This window comes from Epargyreus clarus, unplaced genomic scaffold, assembly GCF_041222505.1.
Source record: "Epargyreus clarus isolate Ecla_fem2 unplaced genomic scaffold, WU_Ecla_fem_2.2 ptg000004l, whole genome shotgun sequence".
Lineage (NCBI taxonomy): Eukaryota > Metazoa > Arthropoda > Insecta > Lepidoptera > Hesperiidae > Epargyreus > Epargyreus clarus.
This window is the reverse complement of record NW_027332212.1, coordinates 12,668,891-12,691,251: the sequence shown is the minus strand read 5'-3', so window position 1 is coordinate 12,691,251 and position 22,361 is coordinate 12,668,891. Positions and strand designations below refer to the sequence as shown.

General features: G+C 39.5%; 2 protein-coding genes across 2 annotated transcripts; one reads left to right on the top strand and one right to left on the bottom strand.

The window, feature by feature from the left end:
* The first annotated feature begins 703 nt into the window (after positions 1–703).
* Positions 704–2,006, top strand: mRpS18A (mitochondrial ribosomal protein S18A). The gene is made up of 3 exons (XM_073093408.1): positions 704–873; positions 959–1,252; positions 1,794–2,006. The coding sequence occupies exons 1-3, from the start codon at positions 771–773 to the stop codon at positions 1,964–1,966; spliced, it is 570 nt and encodes a 189-aa protein (XP_072949509.1). The 5' UTR covers positions 704–770; the 3' UTR covers positions 1,967–2,006.
* A 691-nt stretch (positions 2,007–2,697) lies between these two features.
* Usp5 (ubiquitin specific protease 5) lies at positions 2,698–21,977 on the bottom strand. Its single transcript, XM_073093353.1, has 17 exons — positions 21,750–21,977; positions 18,471–18,596; positions 17,805–17,990; positions 16,579–16,685; positions 15,671–15,836; positions 14,857–15,024; positions 13,935–14,096; positions 13,458–13,561; positions 12,883–13,066; positions 12,041–12,252; positions 10,408–10,530; positions 9,748–9,862; positions 9,198–9,311; positions 8,500–8,650; positions 7,080–7,298; positions 3,534–3,643; positions 2,698–3,189 (listed from the first exon to the last, which is right to left on the bottom strand). The coding sequence occupies exons 1-17, from the start codon at positions 21,852–21,854 to the stop codon at positions 3,127–3,129; spliced, it is 2,415 nt and encodes an 804-aa protein (XP_072949454.1). The 5' UTR covers positions 21,855–21,977; the 3' UTR covers positions 2,698–3,126.
* Between the last annotated feature and the right edge of the window lie 384 nt (positions 21,978–22,361).

The window sequence follows — 22,361 nt, the reverse complement described above, 5'->3', positions numbered from 1 at the left end:
TTAATAAACGCATTACCATCCGAATTGGGCTATTTATTATTACTAACTTTAATAAACCCAATCTTAGCATTAATACATTACGTTATAGGGTATACCCATAAAATATACATATTAAAAATACATATGAAGACGCGTAGCAAGCATTTACAGTAAATTTTCAGTACTAAATAAAGCGATATATTTTAAGAAACTATTAAGATTACAATATAAATAAATACCAACAACAGTAGGCTTACATTAATAAAGCGATTAATTATATCGTGTTCCGATCCGATAAATAAATTTATTAATAAACGAAAATTGATATTATTGTGGTTATTTTATAATCATAAAGTAAATTGTATGATTCACTATACAATTATTATTAAGGAAAATAAAATGAATGTAGACCATTCCAAGTTAAGTGAATTTAATATTATTCCGGTCTTCTGAAGAAAAATCATTTGATAGACCCTTTCAACGAACCTAATAAATATAGACTATGATGAGACAAATATTTCGCTCGGTATTTTAAACATGATTTTATTAGCTTGTTCAATTCAAAGTTGATAACACTGTTAGTTAGGAGTTACAGGTTAGTTTGAAGTACCCTTAATTATTACACCCTAAATATTCTTGTATTGCCATACTTTAATAAATCAATTCTGCTAAAACTAAACGCTAAATGGATTTCGTTATTTATAGTCTGTGAATATTTGAACAAGCAAATGACAATTGACGGTTGTCAGTGACAATGACAATAGGAGTTATAGTAAATTTAATTCAGAAAAATGGTTTCATTAATGAGAGTTGGATTCTCATTGCTTAAAAACTCAATTACTTCAAATTCTATTCGTGCTTTATCCACAACAAAACCATTGAATGTAAAAGAATGTGAGTATCCTACAATATCGTATCACCTACTATCAACTCTGCCATATAACCTCAACCATACAGTAATATTTTAAATATTTTACAGTAAGAGAACAAAAAGAAGGCGACACATTGCTTATAGAAGGAGTTACAATACCGTCACCTAACAAGCAGTTACTCGTACGCGCTGAAAATATAAAAGACTTAGTTCCGAAAGTTGAAGGCGAGAAGCCTCCATGTTACCTCTGTTCTCTGGGTTTAGAAATAAAACATACAGATGTGCTGATCTTAAGCCAGTTCGTGAGAACTGATGGGTGCATGCTGCCACGGCGCATCACTGGCTTGTGCCGCCGGCAACAGAAGAAAATTGGGAAAATGGTTACTATGGCCCAGAAAGCAGGTATGTTTATGCAGTTGCCTTTCTTTTAGTAAAAAAGTAAGATACTGTTTACCAAAATTTTCAATTGCAACTACTAGCTAACTGTTTTAGATTCATATTGTTCATTACTACTGATATTTGAGGGCTTGTTGTTACTTTGGCTATACTAACAGTTCCTATGCAGAAATATAAATTGTAACATTCATTTATAGATAAAAAAAATAAGAATAAGGCTATTATTCCCATATCTTCTATGCTATACAATCTGAAACATATTGTCATTTTCAAACCCGCACAGTATTAATATATAAAAAAATGTGTGTACTTATATACATAACTTGTTCTATAAATAAAAGGGTACGATTATCAATGGACGAGCTTGAGGAATTAAATTATTGCATGATTTTTTAAAGACCTCACCTCAATATGCTAATGAAATTGTTTGGAAAAAAACAATTTAATTTTTCCCAAATTCGCCAAAGAGAGAGAAACTTCATACCCGTTATTGTCAATAACTTAAAACTTGAACCTTTAGATTTCTAAATTATATTTCTTTTAACAGGTTTAATGATAAATCTAACTCCAGCTTACTGCAAGAAGGACCCAAGAAAAAGGAGGGAACATAAAAAGTTCAACACATACTTTGACGAGTCTACAATCTTCTGGCGCAGAATACCACAACTCAATGACCAGTTTAGGAGAAAAGATTTCCGATATGTACCTAAGAAATTGTAAATTAGTGCTTAATTATTATTTAAATAGATGAAAATATAGATTTTGTTGTTTTATTTAGTAACTTCATTGTCAATAAATAATTTCTCAATGAGATGACAAAACATCTTATGGTAAAAAGTATTGATATTACATATTCGCGCCTCCAGCTTGAAACAATTAAAAATAAAATAGTAAAGGAAAGAACTGGCAACTACGGAACAATAAAATGTTTGGTTTGTGATGGCATCATTATAAGTAGCACCTGCAAAGATAGCAGCATCTTTAGTAACTTTAGGATTTCAGTTGTTCGAATAAATGTTTATTACTTGCCATTCTGAGATCCAAACATATTTTTACATAGGTAGTTAGACGTATAAAAAAAAATCCACTGCAACTTTAAACCAGGATTACAAGTAGGTAGTATCTGTGGAGACTTTCAACAACTTATCAAAAGATGGCGTCACGTGTTTCTGAATCATACTATCGAAGTTTTTTCAATATCTTGTACAAGCTCCGATCTGAGTCTGTCAGAATATGGGTGAATATGGGTAATAAAAAACTTAAAAATTTTGTAATAATTTATTTTCGTTGTCGGTTGGTGTTACAATACTTGTACATATACTAAGTTATGATTTATGGCCGGAACTAAATGTTTTAAAAAATTTTGACCAATGCTTACTGAGCTATCAAAGTCAAAGTAATATTTTGAAAATAAAGATATCAAATTATTTAAATATTTTGAAAATAAAGATATCACTCAGGATATGTGGCCAGACTTAACACTAATATTAGTTTACTTGATTGCAGCACACATGTGTGTATTATACACACAAAAGATATTAAAGATGGTATAATGCTATTGCATTATTTCCAACTTATACACTGATCAGCGACTTTAAAATGCAGTTAAAAGCAAAAAATATACAACACATTGCTCGATATTTTAGTAGTTAAATCAACTGAATTCATTTAAGCACGATATATAATAAGCGAAATGTTCGCGCATAACAATACCAAACAGCTACCTCAAATATTCCACCGATTCTAATAGAAATCTCATAAAAATTACATATAAATATTTAACTTCCGAGAAGTAATTTATTTACGTTTGTGTTCGCACAACACATACAATAACACAGTCTAACATCAAATTCTTGAATCAATGATTTTTGGTAAACACATCACAGCCTTTCATAGAGATACAGGTAGCCGAGATCTTTGGGAGGGTTTTCTGAGAGAGCCACCTGAAACAGAAATGAATTGAATTTTATTCACAACACTGTTAAGATGAAGAACATTATGGTCATAGTTATTTATAACTGTTACTAACACATGCAATAACTAAACAATATCATACACAGTAACAATATTCTATAACATAATAAAAACATAGGAACCATGTAATACCTATTTATCACATAAATCTATTAGTGCAATAACATGCTCAAAACAATATTGCCATTTTAAAGATCGTTATATCACATAATATATAGAAATCATAAATATTTTTTACAATAAAAGGTATTTAAGATACCTTCGTAAAAATAAATCTATATAAAGGACGCGGTTTAAATGTAATAACACTTGCCTTATTGTCATTGAATATAACCCAGCGGCCCTCGTGCAGCACGTGGCACACGTAGTGGCCCACCATCGTCGACGTTCCCATGTGCGAAATGAACGCGATAAGTCTGTACTCTGTAAATAAATATAGATTAAATTATTATAAACCATGTTGCATTACACTTAATGCTCAATAAAAATGTATTTTTAGTGAATTCGGGAATTTTATATGCTACATCCTTCGATCACTAATAAGAACTAGATACACAATCAGCGACAAAAAATGGCGCGACGAAAAGAGCACCCAAATAGACATTTGGGTGCGCTTTTAGGTTAGTAGTGTTTGAACGTTCGGAGAATAAACATGCCTCAGTGCTCGTTCAAAACTGCAAAAATCACACGTCTAGTACGCTAACAAATTATCGTATTTTCGGTAAGTATTATTATTATAAGTAGGTAATTGCTATCACTCAATTATAAATACTGCTATTTCGTTCGTAAATAATTTATTTTTAAGTTTTAAAAATTATCAACAAAAATCAACAGAATGTATAAACCATTTAAATTGTAAAGTCTGTTACTAAACGTACAATTGTTACTATTGCAAGCCCACTTGATTTGTTCGGGTTACATGGTGACTCTGTTCTAACTTGAATGGAGACGCTATTGTTTTATATTTTTTTCTTTAATTTAATTATTTTTTTTTTCTTTTTTTTGTTATATAAAAATATTTGTTTTGTATAATAATTAAACATAGGCAATGAGTAAATAGTAAATGAGTGAAATGAAATTATTAAGTAAATTATTATTTAATATATTTTATGATGTCTTTTCATCTAACTGCCGCGACAATAGTCATAGAATTATTATAATAAAGTCTATTGTCGAAAGATACACTAAAATAAGATTGCTTAACATAGCCAAAAAAGATACGGAAAAAAAAATAAAAATCCATCGAAAAGACTGTTTTCCAATAAACTCACTTTATTCAAGGGAATTAATGGCATCCTGTTGATTCCATATTTTTATTTTTACTCGACTGCCAAGGAAGGGTTATGTTTTTTGCACGTATCTTGTATGTATCTTTATAAGCGGACTTTAGCTGCACTGCATTTTATTCCCTCGGATCTAACATACGGCTGGGTGAATTTCGACAGTTAAGGTGTCATTATATTCGTCTCAAATATCCAAATGTCCTTAGATAGGTGTTGGAAAAAACTCTAAATTTAAGAAGAAATATACAACGGATTTCTGTCACTACAAAGTAAGCAAGTAATTTAATTAAAATAATCAAAAACCCGACTGCACTATAAAGGCTGAAGTAGAATTTTCAAAAACAGTGAAATAGGCGTTTCATCATTTTTTAGCAAGAAAGCCAAAAAAAAGTTTTATAATAGGTATCTGCTTCAAAAACAAAAGATGTTCAAACAATATTATCCTATTTTTACTTCGTAGGGCTCATTTACGCTATATAAAGAACCTATGTGTAAAATTCCAGCACGCTAAAGATCCGCGGTTTCCCTGTACGTTGGTGTCTGGCGCAGCAACTTACGCATTTAGTCAGACAGTCACCTCGATGTGTTATACACATGTATATATCATATAATATGTGTGTAATCACCTTTTAATTTCCTTTATTTTGATACCCCACTCCATAGTTTTGGTTAACTTTTTTTAAAACGTGTTACTATTTCGGAAAAACATCCACCATTTACGATTTATAGAATATATAACTTCAGTAATTCAAAGTTCTAGTAATTATTTTATATCGTTAGGGGTAGAATTTCATTATTTTTATCCAACAAGCCAGATACAAAATTTCATAGTGTTTGCGTCAAAATTGACGGTTGTTCAAATTAACTTTTAACCCTTATTTTGCCCTCTATGGGGTTGATTTTTCGGAAAGGGATAAATAGGTGTGTCTTTATTCCTATCCAGAAAGCCAAATACTAAATTTTACAGTAGTTGCTTCCAAATTAAAGGATTTGAAAAAAACTGTCATCCCCTGTTTTACCCTCTTAGGGGTAGAATTTCCAAAAGGCCTTTCTTAGTACTTATTTACGCTATATAGCGAACCCATGTGCAAAATTTCAGAACTCTAAATTAAGCGGTTTTGGCTGTACGTTGATTTCTGAAAAATGAAAAAATCATTTAGTCAGTCAATCAGTCAGTCACCTTGCTATTTTATATATGTATATACAAATTATATGTTTTTATAATCTCCGTTTAATTTCCTTTCATTTGATATCATACTCGATAGGTTCGGTTAACTTTTTTTGAAATATTACTATTTCGCGCCAAAAATCCGCCATCTTGATTTTTTTTTTCTAACACCTATCTAAGGACACTCGGGTCATTGAGACGAATATAATGACACCTTAATTGTCGACATTCATCCAGCCGTTTGTTAGATCCGATCAAATAAATAAAGACAAACATACAAGATACGCGCGAAAAACATAACCCTTCCTTGGCAGTCAGGTAAAAATAATTGAAATAAATGTTGGTTTACTACATATTTATTTAGTCGTGGGCAATATATTTCGTTGGATAACGGCGTAAACAGCTTGTTGATTTTTTAATTAAATTACTTGTATTTGGTTATATTTTAATTTTAAACTTATTATATTTTTATTATAATAAATTGTGACTGCATATTACTTACTTTCATTGATAAATTATTATTATGTTCATTAAAATTAATTACTTCGACCTAATAAAAATATTAAAAGTAATGACAGTTCGTCTCCACTAATTGCTTGTCCAAGTGACAAACCACGGTCGTCAATTTTTTTTTCTTTGTTTTTAGCGTCAATTTGACGCCACTTTTTAAGTTCATTTTTGTATGGGATTGTGTATCTAGTTCTTATTAGTGATCGAAGGCTACATTACATAAAATAGGCAACTTACGGCCCGCAACGGCTTAGAATTTGGCCTGCGGAGCACATTGTCATTAACAAGTTGAGTTTGAAAAAATCAATTGATCATTAGAATAACAACGCAATATGAAACATATTATTCATTCGTCATTCTTATCCAAATTTGTCAATACATAATCTCTTAATGTATCATGATAAAAGGGTAATTAATTTTTAATAAAACAATAAAATATTGTTTGACGCAGAGAAAAGTTAAGTTTTCAGTGTCCTGAAAAGTACAGCTATTACGTATAAACATGTTATACACAGTGTTTAGTGGGTAGGCATCCCTTAAGGATGAGTCCTACAATCCCCGGGCATCGTCGTCGCGGCCTGGGGGTGTTTCGAGCATTCACCAGCCTCCCTCCGTATAGGCTTACCCTATTCCATATTCATCTAGGCGTAAAAAAAACACACTCACTCTCAGTGCCGTCACAGCAGTCGAGCGCCCTGTCGGCACTCGCGGGTGTACCCCATGCACACGCCTGTGTCTCGATGCTCACGGTATAATAATATATTACAAGGAATGTCACACTCACTCTCACTGCCGTCCCGGCAGCCGAGCACGCGGTCGGCACTCGCGGGCGTACTGCATGCACACGCCTCTGTGTCTCGATGCCCACGGTATATATTGCGAGGTACGCGAAACTCACTCTCAGTGCCGTCCCGGCAGCCGAGCGCGCGGTCGGGCGCGGCGGGCTGCGCGGGCGCCACGGGCGGCGCGTCCAGCTCGTCCGCGCGGCTGAAGATCCAGTCGAGCGCGCGCGGCACGTCCCCGCCGGTGGCGCGCAGCGCCGCGCCCGCCTGCTCGCGCGTGAACCCCATGCACATTATCTGCTCCACGCTCGCCTCGTCCGCCGGTGGCCCGGAATCTGATCGAACGAAACAAGTGTTATGTTATTAATAGGGGTATGCGAATATCGTTCGAATCGAATCGAATCGAATATCAATATTCGATTCGAAAATTCGAATTATTCGAAATTCTTCGAATAATTCGAAAAACTTCGAATAATTCGAAAAATTTCGAATAATTCGTAAAAATTTCGAATAATTCGAAAGTTTTCGAATAATTCGCGAATTAAGGGGGTATTCTAGTCTAGAAGCATGAATTTCAGGTAATTTTTTGAAGTGCCGTAAAAAAAGGCAATCAATATTTTTACCATCCATTTTTTTATAAGTTATTTATTAACATTACAAGAATAGGATCATCCCCAAATTTAAATTTTTACTATTTTTAAAAATATCGAAAAAGTAAAAAAAAAAGTACAAAAACAATTTTTTTATTCAAGCAGTCGCCATTTTGTGAAAAAAATTTTAAATGTAAATAAAATGTGAAAAAAATTTTAAATGTAAATAAAATGTATATTGATTATTGACTGTTAAATTTTTATTCGAAAATTGAAAATAAGAAACCCTGAAAAAATTCGAACTATTCAAAAATTTTCGGATTATTCGAAAATTTTCGAATTATTCGAAAATTATTCGAAATTTTTCGAATTATTCGGGAACTTTCGAATAATTCGAATTTTCGAATATTAATATTCGATTCGGAACGAATAATTCGTAAGTTCGAATTATTCGCACACCCCTAGTTATTAATAATGGGACATGACTCGCCCGTAAAATTATCATTCTATTCTTACTGTCAAACTGATCCAGATCAATGTAATAAAATGTATTTCAATAGACTATATGTACTTCTTACTTTTTTATAACTAGCAAATCTCTTTTCAAATATAGGCAACTTAATATTTAGGAATCTTTGAAGGTGCTAAAAGTCTCCGTAGTTCGACTCCTATTTCTGCTTAACAATAATGTTAAACGCTATTGTTTTCTTGTTTAAAGGGAGATACTTTTCCAAGGCATTCCAGCTTAATCCTCAGCGACAGCTATAACATTTATAGCCGAACTCAGCTAGAAATTTAATCCATGGGCGACAGTAGCCACTTACCATCAGGTTGGTTGTAACTTAAAATGAGCTAGACCGCTTGCTAATTCACTACTCCTATATAATACCTCAGGTAGACCGTATTCTCGTTACTAAAAAAAATATAGCGTGTAGTCAGTAGTTACCCTCTGTCCTGGAGCCGGGCGGCGTGAAGGGGTTGGCGAAGTCCCAGTCGGTCATGTGCTCCATGAGCCAGTTAGACGCAGCCTCCATGCCCGCGTTGTTCGTGTAGTACAGCGCACGCTTGCACGCCTCCACTGGGAAACCCATGTCCAGCTGTGGGCGTACAATTACATTTCAATATGCAAAATAAACTTATGTTAAAAAGTTAAAAAAAACATGTTTTTATAGGTAGTATAATAGAATCCCTTTGCAGTTCAATTTCGGACGAACAACAGTCATACACACTTCTGTCTAATATCAGCAGCGTTGAATGCTACTGTGCTCCCGTTTAAAAAGAATGGTATAGTCCGTGTAAAACTGCTTAACCCCTCTGAATATAGAAATAAATCGCGTCGCCATAGCAAATTGTATGACTACACCTGCTCGCAACAACTTCAGAGCGGACTAGCAGTTTGGCGCGAACTATAAAGGAGACATGATTCTTCGAGGCGTTCCTATATAGTTCTCAGGGGGTGTAATGCATGTGCGGCTAACCTTACTCTCGTCTGGGATTGATTACAGATGTCCATGGGCGGCAGTAGCCACTCAATACGAAAAGTTTGACAAGCAGAGGGTTATAGGTGCGATAATAATTCTGCTATTCCATATAAGACGTATGCTTACTAGATCCTAACGAACCAAGAAATTATAAAATACTCACAAGCTGTGCTAGGAGTGCTTCATTGTACTCCGGGGGCGGAGTCTCCGCCGCGGCCTCGGGCAGCGGAGTCTCGTCGGGCTGCAGCCCACGACCGCGTAACGCGCTTAGATCTACCTGTTTATGGTCACATTAATATGAGGTCCGTTATACAATTCTTAAATTTGATCAAATGTTTAATTGTTTTAAATATTTGCGATATAAAGATAAACAAACGTTTTTAGATGAAGGTTGTAGTACCGTCCATGGTTTGAATATGACAATCATTGCAAGACCTATTTTTATCTTAAAAATAGCTCCAAACGTCAATAATAGGTTTTGATCTGAGGAGATAAGGAAAATAATAATATGCGACATTCTTACATAAGTCCTTCAGAGGTATCAACTCAGGCCGGATTTATATCCTATGAGTGGGCGATTTCAGATATCCTTGGATCTCAGTGAGCTCATTAGATACAATAATTAAAAAAATGTATTGTCACCGTAAACAATTTTAGCTACGACAAAATAATTAAACCATCTTATAACTAATAGAATATATATAAAAACTAACCTCCCAAGGCATGTCGACAGCCACATCTAGTTTCGCGGGCGTCCAGTCCTCGCGCACGGTGAACTTCTTCAACTGCACCAGCAGGTAGTCCGGGAACGTGGCCAGCCGCGTCCTCCTATACAACAGTATTATGACGTCACAGCACAACATTATCGCGTGCTTAAAGGTAAAAGGGCCTATAGCTAAGGGTTAATAGGGATTTATGCTTGAAATTATCTGAAACGTAAAAATTTTTTACGTTTCAGATAATTTCAAACCGAATGGCAAAAAAAAAATTTTTTATGTGCCCTTTCAGCATAAATCCCTATTAACCCTTAGCTATAGGCCCTTTTACCTTTAAGCACGCGATTTATTTCATACTTTTTATGCTACACTTATTTATTTATTAAGTACATTTATATACCTCATGAATACAGAATCTAAACAATTGGTATATGTGATTATAATGTAAGTTTCTCACGTTGGGTTGCTATAGATCATATCTTAGACACAGATCACTGCTTTTTGAAATTTTCTGAATATTATTAACACACGCTTAACGATGAACATAAACACTGAGAATAAAGCGCTTGAAAGCTCTTTACAAAATCTCAGAAGTGAATGCTAAATTCCGCTCTATCTGAAGTAATATATTTTGATTTTAAGAAATTTTATACTTACTTAAATGCGGTAACCTTCTTATTAAGGGCGCTGCTGTAGAATTGCTCAATAGTTTCCTCTTTCATGAAACTGTCGAGACACGCCTGGAACGGGATCAGCGGACGAACCACCTGCGACGGATCCCTGGAAACAATGTTATAATATTATGATATCATTGTATGACAATTTACATCTCGGGACGGGATAGACAATTTTTCCATGTGTATAAGATCTGTAAAAAAGGCGGGACCGTGACAGATGCCCTTGCTTAAAAATCCCCCAACACGAAGCACTTATCGTATCATGCGCAGGGGCCCTCGTTGGCGGCGGCGGCGACGGGCACGGGGGCGCAGGGCCCCGCGCGGCACTACACACTGCACTCACAGCCTCTGCCCGGCGGCCTCGGCGGCGGCGCGGCGCTCCTCGTAGCGGCGCACGTCGGGCGCGTTGCTCGCGGCGGCGACGGGCACGGGGGCGCAGGGCCCCGCGCGGCACTACACACTGCACTCACAGCCTCTGCCCGGCGGCCTCGGCGGCGGCGCGGCGCTCCTCGTAGCGGCGCACGTCGGGCGCGTTGCTCGCGGCGGCGACGGGCACGGGGGCGCAGGGCCCCGCGCGGCACTACACACTGCACTCACAGCCTCTGCCCGGCGGCCTCGGCGGCGGCGCGGCGCTCCTCGTAGCGGCGCACGTCGGGCGCGTTGCTCGCGGCGGCGACGGGCACGGGGGCGCAGGGCCCCGCGCGGCACTACACACTGCACTCACAGCCTCTGCCCGGCGGCCTCGGCGGCGGCGCGGCGCTCCTCGTAGCGGCGCACGTCGGGCGCGTTGCTCGCGGCGGCGACGGGCACGGGGGCGCAGGGCCCCGCGCGGCACTACACACTGCACTCACAGCCTCTGCCCGGCGGCCTCGGCGGCGGCGCGGCGCTCCTCGTAGCGGCGCACGTCGGGCGCGTTGCTCGCGGCGGCGACGGGCACGGGGGCGCAGGGCCCCGCGCGGCACTACACACTGCACTCACAGCCTCTGCCCGGCGGCCTCGGCGGCGGCGCGGCGCTCCTCGTAGCGGCGCACGTCGGGCGCGTTGCTCGCGGCGGCGACGGGCACGGGGGCGCAGGGCCCCGCGCGGCACTACACACTGCACTCACAGCCTCTGCCCGGCGGCCTCGGCGGCGGCGCGGCGCTCCTCGTAGCGGCGCACGTCGGGCGCGTTGCTCGCGGCGGCGACGGGCACGGGGGCGCAGGGCCCCGCGCGGCACTACACACTGCACTCACAGCCTCTGCCCGGCGGCCTCGGCGGCGGCGCGGCGCTCCTCGTAGCGGCGCACGTCGGGCGCGTTGCTCGCGGCGGCGACGGGCACGGGGGCGCAGGGCCCCGCGCGGCACTACACACTGCACTCACAGCCTCTGCCCGGCGGCCTCGGCGGCGGCGCGGCGCTCCTCGTAGCGGCGCACGTCGGGCGCGTTGCTCGCGGCGGCGACGGGCACGGGGGCGCAGGGCCCCGCGCGGCACTACACACTGCACTCACAGCCTCTGCCCGGCGGCCTCGGCGGCGGCGCGGCGCTCCTCGTAGCGGCGCACGTCGGGCGCGTTGCTCGCGGCGGCGACGGGCACGGGGGCGCAGGGCCCCGCGCGGCACTACACACTGCACTCACAGCCTCTGCCCGGCGGCCTCGGCGGCGGCGCGGCGCTCCTCGTAGCGGCGCACGTCGGGCGCGTTGCTCGCGGCGGCGACGGGCACGGGCAGCGGCAGGTGGTGCTCGACGCGCCGCGTGTAGCGCACGCCGCGCGACTGGCCGCACTGCACGCGTTCCTCCACGCTGAACTTCAGGCAGTCTGCCGGGTTCGCCTTGTGACGGCTGTGACGCTGCAACGTGCGATGCGGGTTAGGTTAGGCTCTGTTCATACTCACGGATATCATATGTTGCATATTATATTTTTTTTATTTAAAAACTGACAGATGTCTAAAATTGACATATCACTATTAGACAATTGTTTTGTATTATTTAGGGCGTCCGTTAAAACTGGTCTGTATGTACGCTCGTGTGTTTATATTAAAAAGTAATCTGAGTAGCGCTCGAGGAGTACACACGTTCAGCGCATTTTACAATCGAAGCGAGTGCCAGGCGCACGCTTGTATACTAGTTTTTAAAATCAGTTGAATCGCTACATATCGCTGGGTGCCCGCAACGGACATCCAGGAGGGGAAGCGGTGTCCGAAGCAGACGCCCGCTCAAAGATAACTTAATGGTTGAAATGCAGCCTCTTAGTACAGGTATCCAAGGTTGGAATTTCATACATTTATCTCTATTTTTGTTTTAAGTTACGTGCGTATTAATAATATGCTTAAAAAGGTCTCTAATATAAGTAACATAACTAACATAACTAAGTCTACCAAATCACACTAGGCCAGCGCGATGAACTATATCTTAATCGTTCTCATTTCTCTTCCCAACATGGGAAAATATTGAATCACATTCAACAACCCCAGACCAACCTCAATGAGCGTGAGCAGGTGGAGGTAGAACTCGTGCGCGTCCTGTTGCCGCTTGCTCATGAACTCGGGGTGTCCGCGGCCCACCAGCTGCCGGTACATGTGCGGAGACACGCCGCGCTGAGACCCCTCCTCCTCGTTCAGGAACGAGTAGCGCCCGGAGAGCAAACCGACGCCTAACTTCGCCCTGAAATATACATTAGTTTCAATATGAATGTAGAATCGTGACAATAAATTAACAAGTTTTGAAGGTGGTAAAACCCTTTGTGGTTCGACTCCAGCTGCACCACCGGCGCACCGATTTTTGTCTCATAACAGCAGTGTTAAGCGCTGTTGTGTTGTTGTTTGAAGAGCGTCATAAGGAAGACATACTTTTTGGAGACACTCCAGCTTAGTCCTCAGGCGTAGCGGCGCATCTGTGATCGACCTGGGTGGAAATCTAACGTTATCAGCGTTAACAAACAAAGTTTTCCTCTTTATAATATTAGTATAGATTATGATTTTACTTAGATCTTTTATGTTGTATGCAAGGGATCATTGTAGGCTAAGTCTTTTACACTACTATAAATTATACTTACGTTTGTACATTGAAATCGTTGACAGGGTCTTCAGGGAAAGTAGAAAATATCTCCGGAGCACCCTCGACGAAGCGACGAATGAAGTCAGGCATGCGAAAAATTACCTAAAGAAAAAAAGATAAAGCTCTAAAGTTATAACATCATTAAGTCTGAATTGTCGTTTTAAACCATTTTAAACCACCAAGGTGGAGGACCCATTGTGGTTTGACTCTGTCGGCACCAACGACACCCCTATTTCTACCTCATAACAGCGGTATTAAACTCTACTGTATTCTGGTTTGAAGGGACATAATTTTCCGAGGCGTTCCAGCTTAATCTTCAGTGGTAGCACTGCATCTGTGGCCGACCTGACGTAGGAATATTTAATCCTATCTGGGGTTGATTACAGATGTCCATGGGCGGCAGTGGCCACTTATCATCAGGTGGACTGCATGCTTGTCTGCTACTCCTATATTATGCAATAAATGTATACTTTACCTGTACAACACTATTGATGTAGCAGGAGTTGCCCAGATTGTTGAGGCCTGTCAGTGCAGGCCCTTGCAGCGGTCTCAGCTCACTGCTAGACTCTTGGAGGGTGCTCCATTCACCAGTGCGCCGGTTGAGTTCCAGTTCCAACTCGACCATTGATTTATCTGTCTGTAAATAAGAAAAGATTTTGTTAAAAATATAATATATGACATCAATAATAGTATGTATGTCTGTATATTAATATTATTTTATCACCATATAGACAAAATATGTTAACACATGAATTCTATTATTACACATTACAAATACAAATGCAAATTGCAATCCACAATCAACGCTTAATAGGACTGCAGTCAGGCCACAGATAAATTGCTATACTTGAAAACTAAGTTGCAACACCTTAGGTTAATGCCTCTTACCACAAACTAAAGACGCTTAATACTACTTTATAAGTGAAAATAAGATGTAACCATGCTACAGTCAAATCAAAGTAAATATTTTGTAGAAAATAATATTTCATTCTTAATTCAACCAGTAATGAAAGCAAAATAGATCTTATTACTTTAACTTATCACTCTTAGTAAACTCATCTCCAGATAATCGAGCCCTTTTTCTTTTTTTTTCTTCTTTATAATATAGGAGTAGCAGACGAGCATGCAGTCCACCTGATATTAATTGGCTACTGCCACCCATGGACATTTGTAATCAACCCCAGATAGGATTAGATATGACCTATGTGGACGACCTGAGGTCGGCCACAGATGCGCCGCTACCCCTGAGGACTATGCTGGAACACCCTTCAAAACGGAACACAGTAGCGCCTAACACTTCTGTTATTAGGAAGAAATAGGTGTGGCGGTGGTGCCGCTGGAGTCAAACCACAAAGGGTTCTACCACCTTCACCTTTTGCAATGACAGTGGCACTTACCTTTTGCAGTTGCTGCACGTTGATCCCAAAGTGTTGCAGGTGTTGCGCGAGGTAGGGGTCTTCCACCATGTCGTCCTCGGCGTATGAGAACACGTCGCCCTTACCCTCCGCCGTGATGGTGCCCAGTTTCACCGCCAAAGGGTAGCCCGTCTCGCGGAAGTGTTCCACCTGGGAACGGTCACGTAATTAATTATAGTCCTCGCCAAACTGCTAATCCGCTCTGAAGGTATTGCGAGAAGGTGTTGCAGAGCGGACTAACAGTTTTACGTGGACTACAACTATTATAACATGTACCAAATTCTCTACCTAGTTGAAGAGGTCACTACATCCTTTAGCTCTTTGAAACTTACCCTACCTATCTCTACCCTACCTATATCTAAAATGTAATAAATATTTCTTTATCCATTAAGATTGAACTGTTCATATAATACAATAGGTTTAAGACAAAATTCAATACAGTTTTAAAGGAAAAAAATCCGTATATTATTTTTCAGTATTTGGTGAAGATTTCTCATGAAGCTCAGTTCAGAACTTGCTTATAGAAGATTTTTAGAAAATTCCAAGAGCATGATTCAGGAACAAGTGGCGCCATCTATTATCAAGATGCGAAAAGTCGCTATAGTTGGTTTTTTGCTTATAAGTACCGCTTATTAACATCGTGGTCATTTCCTCCCGGAGGCGTCGAATAACGTCCGTTCAGTGCTTGCTCTTAACACGTTTCAGAAATTTGTAGTAGCGTGATTCAGGAATGGCTAGTGTCATCTACAGTCAATTCATGAGTCGTTATAGTTGGTTACTTGTTACTGTATCTTACCGCGTGGTCATTCCCCCCAGTGCCGTCGAAGAACCGCCTGCCGCAGAGGATGGAGCCGTCCGTGAGGTTCAACCAGAGATTGGTGGTGAGGTCGCACTTGGCGCACTTCCAGCCGGACGGCGGTATCTTCACGCCGTTGTCCAGTTGTTTCAGACTCACTGCGTGACTGAAAATGAGGGTAAACGCTTATTTTCTACACGTTGGGTTAAAAAATCCAAGTAAAATAAAGAGTTCTGGAAAGTCTTGAATAAGACAGGTAGTAGTACTAGAAGACAAAAATATTGTAATTAACAATCAGATACATTTATTTGAATTTGAACTAGTTTTTGAGGGTGTTAGCAAAAACTACTCACTCCCCAAAAACCTACTCAAGACCCATAAAGAATTTATTTGGACATACTGAATTACACTTAAATAGCTGTAAATCTGATATGTCACATTAACCGCCTGGCCACAGCCAACAGCGGCGAGGCGAGCGGGGCGGCGAGCGTTGAGCGGGGAATACAATTGTAGGACTACGTGTGAAGATGGCCACAGTTACAAGCGGCGCGGCGGGCGGTTGCAACAAATAATTTTGTTTAAGTCGCGCGTTAAGTTGAAATGTACGAATACGGAACAATTTATCAGTGACTTGCTCTCGTGTATTACTTGGTCTGGTATATTAAAAAAAATGGCATAGTTCCTGTATACATTATGAAGAGTGGGAAATTCGCCAAGTTCTCTTCTTTTTTTGTTAAGTGGATGCGCACATAAGAACGCACTCGTTTCAAGGCAAAGGCGACATTTTTAAAAATTTAAAACGTTCGCCGCGCCCCTCCCCGCACCGCCCGTAGCTGTGGCCGGCACGTAATACTAACTAAAACTAATATAATACCATTTGTAATAGTAAGTAAAAAAAATATACGCACACAGACACTTCACGAGTCTCGCCGTCCCATGTGCCCTGGAGGGCAGCCATTTCGGCAATCTTAAATGGTGACTCCGCGTCTATGATCGCTTGCACCGACTTATTTACCTGGAAACCGAAATTTTTGCTCACACATAATTAATACAGTATATTACAGTCTTTATTTAACAGAGTGATAAAACAAAATACAGAATCATTATGACTGATTTTGATATTCCCTTATATAATGTCATTGTTTTGGGAATAAATTAAGTTTTAACACAAATAATATCATTTTGTTTCTGTTTCATGTCACCCACTGGTTAAAACATGAGTCGACACATCACAGTTCATTTCTAAAATGGTTTCACCTTTTTTCACTATAATGTTTATTTTTCAATTTTCAAATACTGTCATCATGCCCATTAACAGGTCGGCAACACAGAACCTGTTTAGAATCGAAGGTTTCTTCTACGCCGATCGCAAGCCGCATGATCTTCTCTGGACCGTCGTCAGTCTGTTCCAGTTCTAAGATCACTTATTTATCAAGCTTTTAAATTTGAATAATTAAAATTATATTTGCCACGTCCGGCAAAGCGGCGTCCGGCCACGGCTACGTATGGAAATCGTCGCTGGACTGCTCCGGATCTCGTATCTATACACCTACAACGGTTTCTTGCACTGTACTTAAGTTCCAATTAATAAAATAGAGTTATATTTACCACGTCTGGCAAGGCGGGGTCCGACCACGGGTAAGTATGGAACCCGGGCAACATGACCACGCTGTAGTGGTTCGTGTACGTGTATTTCGGCTTGCCACAGTTGGGATCGAAGCCGCCCTTCACGCCGATCGCGAGCCACGTAACCTTAGCTGACTTTCCTTCAGTAAATAGTACATTACAATACGAGGACGAAAAATTTTTTTCTGACAAGTGTGAGTTTGCAGGCCGAGCCGCAGGCGAGGACTGCAATCACACGAGTCAGAAAAACATTTTTCGTCCGCGTGTTGTATAAAATTTTATATTACGGGGTCGGAAATGGGGGTTTTGCGCACGCGAAGCGTGCGTAAAACGTCAATTTACGCACGCCGTGATATAAAATATATTTACTTTGTCCGACAAAGCGGCGTCCGGCCGCGGCTACGTATGGAAATCGTCGCTGGACTGCTCCGGATTTCGTATCTATACACCTACAACGGTTTCTTGCACTTTACTTAAGTTCCAATTAATAAAATAGAGTTATATTTACCACGTCTGGCAAGGCGGGGTCCGGCCATGGGTACGTGTGGAAGCCGGGCAACACGACCACGCTGTAGTGGTTCGTGTACGTGTACTTGGGCTTGCCACAGTTGGGATCGAAGCCGCCCTCCACGCCGATCGCGAGCCGCGTGATCTTCTTCTCGGGACCGTCGCCGGTCTGCTCAGGCTCTGGGATCTGAAGATGGATGCTGATTTCAGTACAATATAAGGCTACCTGACTAAAGAAGAAGTTTGTTCCAGCTGTGCTTAACAACTTGGTTTGGTATATGGTAGCAAGTGTCGGGACATTTGCTTTTAATTGCTGACACTCAGCGAAATACGTGTTTCGTGTGTTGTGGAGGTTGCAGTGCCCTTAAAGGTTCGACTCCGTTCACCTATTCCTCCCTCCGACTCCACCACACTTATTTCTCCCTAATGGTTCTGAGTCTTATCTCTCTCTGTTCTTCTGGTTTTAGAGGCGTTAAAAGAGGTGTTAAGGGATACTTCAGTGATAAAATCAAAGGAAAGAAGGGATAGCAACACATGCATGGTCGATCAGAACTTAAACTTCAATCTTATATGTGGTTGATAAGAGTTCATATTGTGTGATGTCCACTTCGTATCAACTGGACTGCATGCTAATTTACTACGTTCATTTCATAAAAAATATGCTTACAGGCTTCTTTTCCCTGCGAATGTGCAGAAATACTGCGTTTCCCGTCTTTTGGAAGTACTGCTCCACATAGTTGCGGCCAAAACCCAGGAACGATGTCAGTGAGACGTACAGCCCTGTTTCCGATTCCTGAAACAAATACAATGCACAAAATTAAAACAAAAATATTATATATAAATACTCGTGTCATTTAAATACACGACAGTGCGGGTGCGATACGGGATTAAAACTTAGAGAGCGCTGGCTTCGATTTTTGTCGCGTCGCGTCGTACGTCGTTAAGTACTTATTTGGTTTTGAGTGTTGGTTACATTATACATTCACTTTAAAATATCGATCCGAAGTGAAAACACAAAAAATGTTAAGTTTACATTTCAGAACCCCTATAATTTGCATAGCGATAATGCATATCACCTCACCGGAACTCTGCAAATCATGGGGGTACTGTTCATACGTTTATTTCAACCACATTTGGTAGTGAGCAGTCGATAGAGTCGCAAAAATGTACAATACTACCGATTTGTACCTCGGCACCTTCCTCATTCTGTGCGGATTCGCTCTCAGCCTGTTCAACTTACGACGCGTGGTTAAAGGTACTGCATTCTCTTCCCTGTTGCTATCAGAGAATGTGCTCCTCATGTGCATCGGTGCAGCCTTCGTCAGTCGGGCTGCGTACTCGCTAAACCTTACCAACATGGAAATCCATGACATGGAAGAAAGAACAGCCGAGTTCGTCAGTTCTGTCGACAATGCAATGGGCTGCGGATTTTCGTCATTATTGCTAAGCTACGGACCATTAGTAGTATCTATGGTGAACAGTTTCCTTAGCCTAATCATCGATAACTACATGCATTATAGAATGCTAGGAAACCTAAAGGAAAAGGCTGATGAAAATATTGTGCGTGAAATTCGTGACGACGATTCAGAGAGGCAGCTGAAATGTGAAAACCTTTGCAAATTTTGGAGGAAAAATTTTTCCTTTGTATCTATTGCGGTACAATGGATTGTACCAATTATAACAGCTCTAGCAATGTATCCCGTGGGAGTGAAGGAGATTACTATGGCACAAGCTCGAAATTTGGACGAATCGTGTATGGCGATGTTGGACTTCAATAATAAAGAGTGCAACGTAACAGACTTTGAAAATTACACAATGGATCTGCCTAAATATATCCATTCACCGGTAAATTTCTTCGAAATTCAAGACAATGAAGGCAAATCCAATGGATCACGAGAAATAGATACAGTGTTAAACAATGTGTTGAGAATCATCAACAACTTTAATAACCACACCAATTTCAACTATACTACATATAAATCCTTCAGACATCCAAAAGTCAATGAGAAATGTATGAAAATGTGTTACACGGACAACAAGAGTTTATTGTTATATATGTTTGTACTGGCATTTGTAAGTTACTTCATACCAATTACAATATCTACTATTATTCTCACTAAAATACATATTATGGATGTAAAAAAACCCAACACGAAGATGTATATAACTCGTGAATTGCTGTATAACATTTTATTTTGGACTCCGGTAATGTTTGACACATTTCTGTCACTAATATTTTGTTCATACTCAATGCACGGTGTTAGAACATCCATATTCAACACAGTAGCTAACATATATCAGGCTGTTAAGAATTTTATGAATACAAAATATTTTAAAGAGAATGTTATTGTTCCAGTTTAAATGTTCTTCATATATTCATCATATGTATCAAAGATAGGTGTATTGTGTATTCCCAAATATTATTTAGGTCAAAAATGTAACTAAGATAGCATTTGGTAATTTGGTAATGATCACATACAGAAAAGGCAATACTGCCTTATCAGTAATATTATAATAGTATTATTATATGAAATATAGTTGTGCACATCTATACTTATTATTTGAATTGTTCATAACTTTTAAGAATATTTAGAATTAATATAATATTGATGAAAATACTGTTAGTGTTTATTTAGAAAACAGCAAAACTTATAATAAAAAAGACACAGAGGCGGCACTATGTGTTTATAATTGGATATTTATAGATGTATGTATATTTTCTATATACATACATCTTATAAACTCAACTGGGATTTTTAAATGTCATTATCTGTATTATATGTTAATATTATTAAATATTTAAATTAGTGTTTTTTTCTCAGCTTGTGGAAGAAAATATACCTAAAATAATGAAATGTTTAAGTAAGCACCTATACATATAGAACATGACAATAGTAATAGTGGATTTCTCATCAACAACCCATTACTGTCCCACTGCTGGGCACGGGTCTCCTCTCAGAATGAGAAGGATTAGGCCATAGTCCACCGCGCTGGCCAAGTGCGTATTGGTAGACTTCACATACCTTTGAGATTTTTTTTTTTTTTATAAATCTCTCTGGTATGCAGGTTACCTCACGATGTTTTCCTTCACCGTTTAGCAAGTGATAATTAATTTCTAATACGCACATAAATTTGAAAATCAGAGGTGCATGCCTGGGATTTGAAACTCGGACCCCTCGATCGAGAGACCGCGTTTCTTAACCACTAGGCTATCACTGCTTTTAGTGGATTTCTATACAATGTAATAACAAGTAATTAGAATACTAAGAAGGTACATCAGGGCCTGGTGTCCTGGTATCCTAGATGGATGGAGCCAGATTACTAATTATAACTAAATGGCCAATAGAAGTGTAAACTGGGGATTTACAGTAATCATTTTTGTGCAAGTTATTATTAAATCATTGTTATGTATGTATTGCCAAATAATTGGTCCATGACCGCAAAGGTCTGGTAGGCATTAATATTTACAATATTCTTTTGATCAGGAGTATACTTAAAATTTGTTAAAGATATAGCACACAACTATTAAATTGACTGCTATCTAACAAGATTAATTGAGATAAATTCTTACTATCCAAGTTTATTCAACATACCTTAGATGAATGTAAAAACTTTCAGTATGCAGTATGCAGTAAAATACTTTGTAAACCAATAACATTCATAGTTAAACACCTGCTTTGTTTTTTAATTAAGTTCATTATTTACTAAATTATTAATTTATTTTCAGTCGATATCAACCCTTAATCATAAGCTATTTCACGCACGAAATTTATATTGAATATTTTTTCTAAAGTTTATAAATTAAAAGCTTATTTAAATAGGTAACAACATAAACAATAAACGAGCCTTTGAAAACTTTCCGAAGTAACGTTGTAGACATTAATCTCACTAACTAAATGTAAATTCGAAACATATTTGTAGGTTACAAAACAAATTGCAAACTCACCGGGTTGTCAAATGAATACACACACTCGTCCTTGTAAACCAATTGTTGGGATTCAGGAATCTTAATTTTCGGCAAATGCGGCACCAAAAGATCCAAAGAAGCCATCGTGCAGCTTTTCTCCACTAATTCTATTATTCAGCAAATTCTATTTTTTTTACTCGTTCCTATCCTAACACGGCGTCGTTCTAAAATTATCAATTAGTGTTGTGATAGTAAATAACTAAATTAATAATAGTTTTTTTCTTTTACTTATTAATCGATAACTTTATTTAATATTACACCGAGAATACCTTCTAATTATAGCGTTAGAAATATATGAGGTATTTATATAATTATTAAGTTCTCAATAACACAGAACATACAGCACTTTTAGTGTACATATTGTTTTCTTTGACCAGTAGATATACACGGAAATAACCGCTATAATAATTCTAATAACTTCGAGTTCTTGTAACAACTAACAATAGTAACATTTTACCTATAAAAGTCTTCAGTGTATCCGACTTATATTTGATCAATCCTAGATATTTTTCACTGATTTGATATCAGGTACTTATTTAATCAACATTTATATTTAACATAAACTAAAGACTCTAAATTAAAAGGTTTTTT

Bases quoted from the DNA above. Each gene is read 5' to 3' on its own strand.
- mRpS18A (XM_073093408.1), top strand. From the start codon at position 771: ATGGTTTCATTAATGAGAGTTGGATTCTCATTGCTTAAAAACTCAATT. The intron at 874-958 runs GTGAGTATCCTA...AATATTTTACAG, and splicing joins ACCATTGAATGTAAAAGAAT to TAAGAGAACAAAAAGAAGGC. The intron at 1,253-1,793 runs GTATGTTTATGC...TTCTTTTAACAG, and splicing joins TACTATGGCCCAGAAAGCAG to GTTTAATGATAAATCTAACT.
- Usp5 (XM_073093353.1), bottom strand. From the start codon at position 21,854: ATGGCTTCTTTGGATCTTTTGGTGCCGCATTTGCCGAAAATTAAGATT. The intron at 10,531-12,040 runs GTGAGTGCAGTG...CATTGTTTCCAG, and splicing joins GAGGCCGCCGGGCAGAGGCT to GGATCCGTCGCAGGTGGTTC. The intron at 9,312-9,747 runs GTTAGTTTTTAT...GACCATAAACAG, and splicing joins CTGTCGACATGCCTTGGGAG to GTAGATCTAAGCGCGTTACG.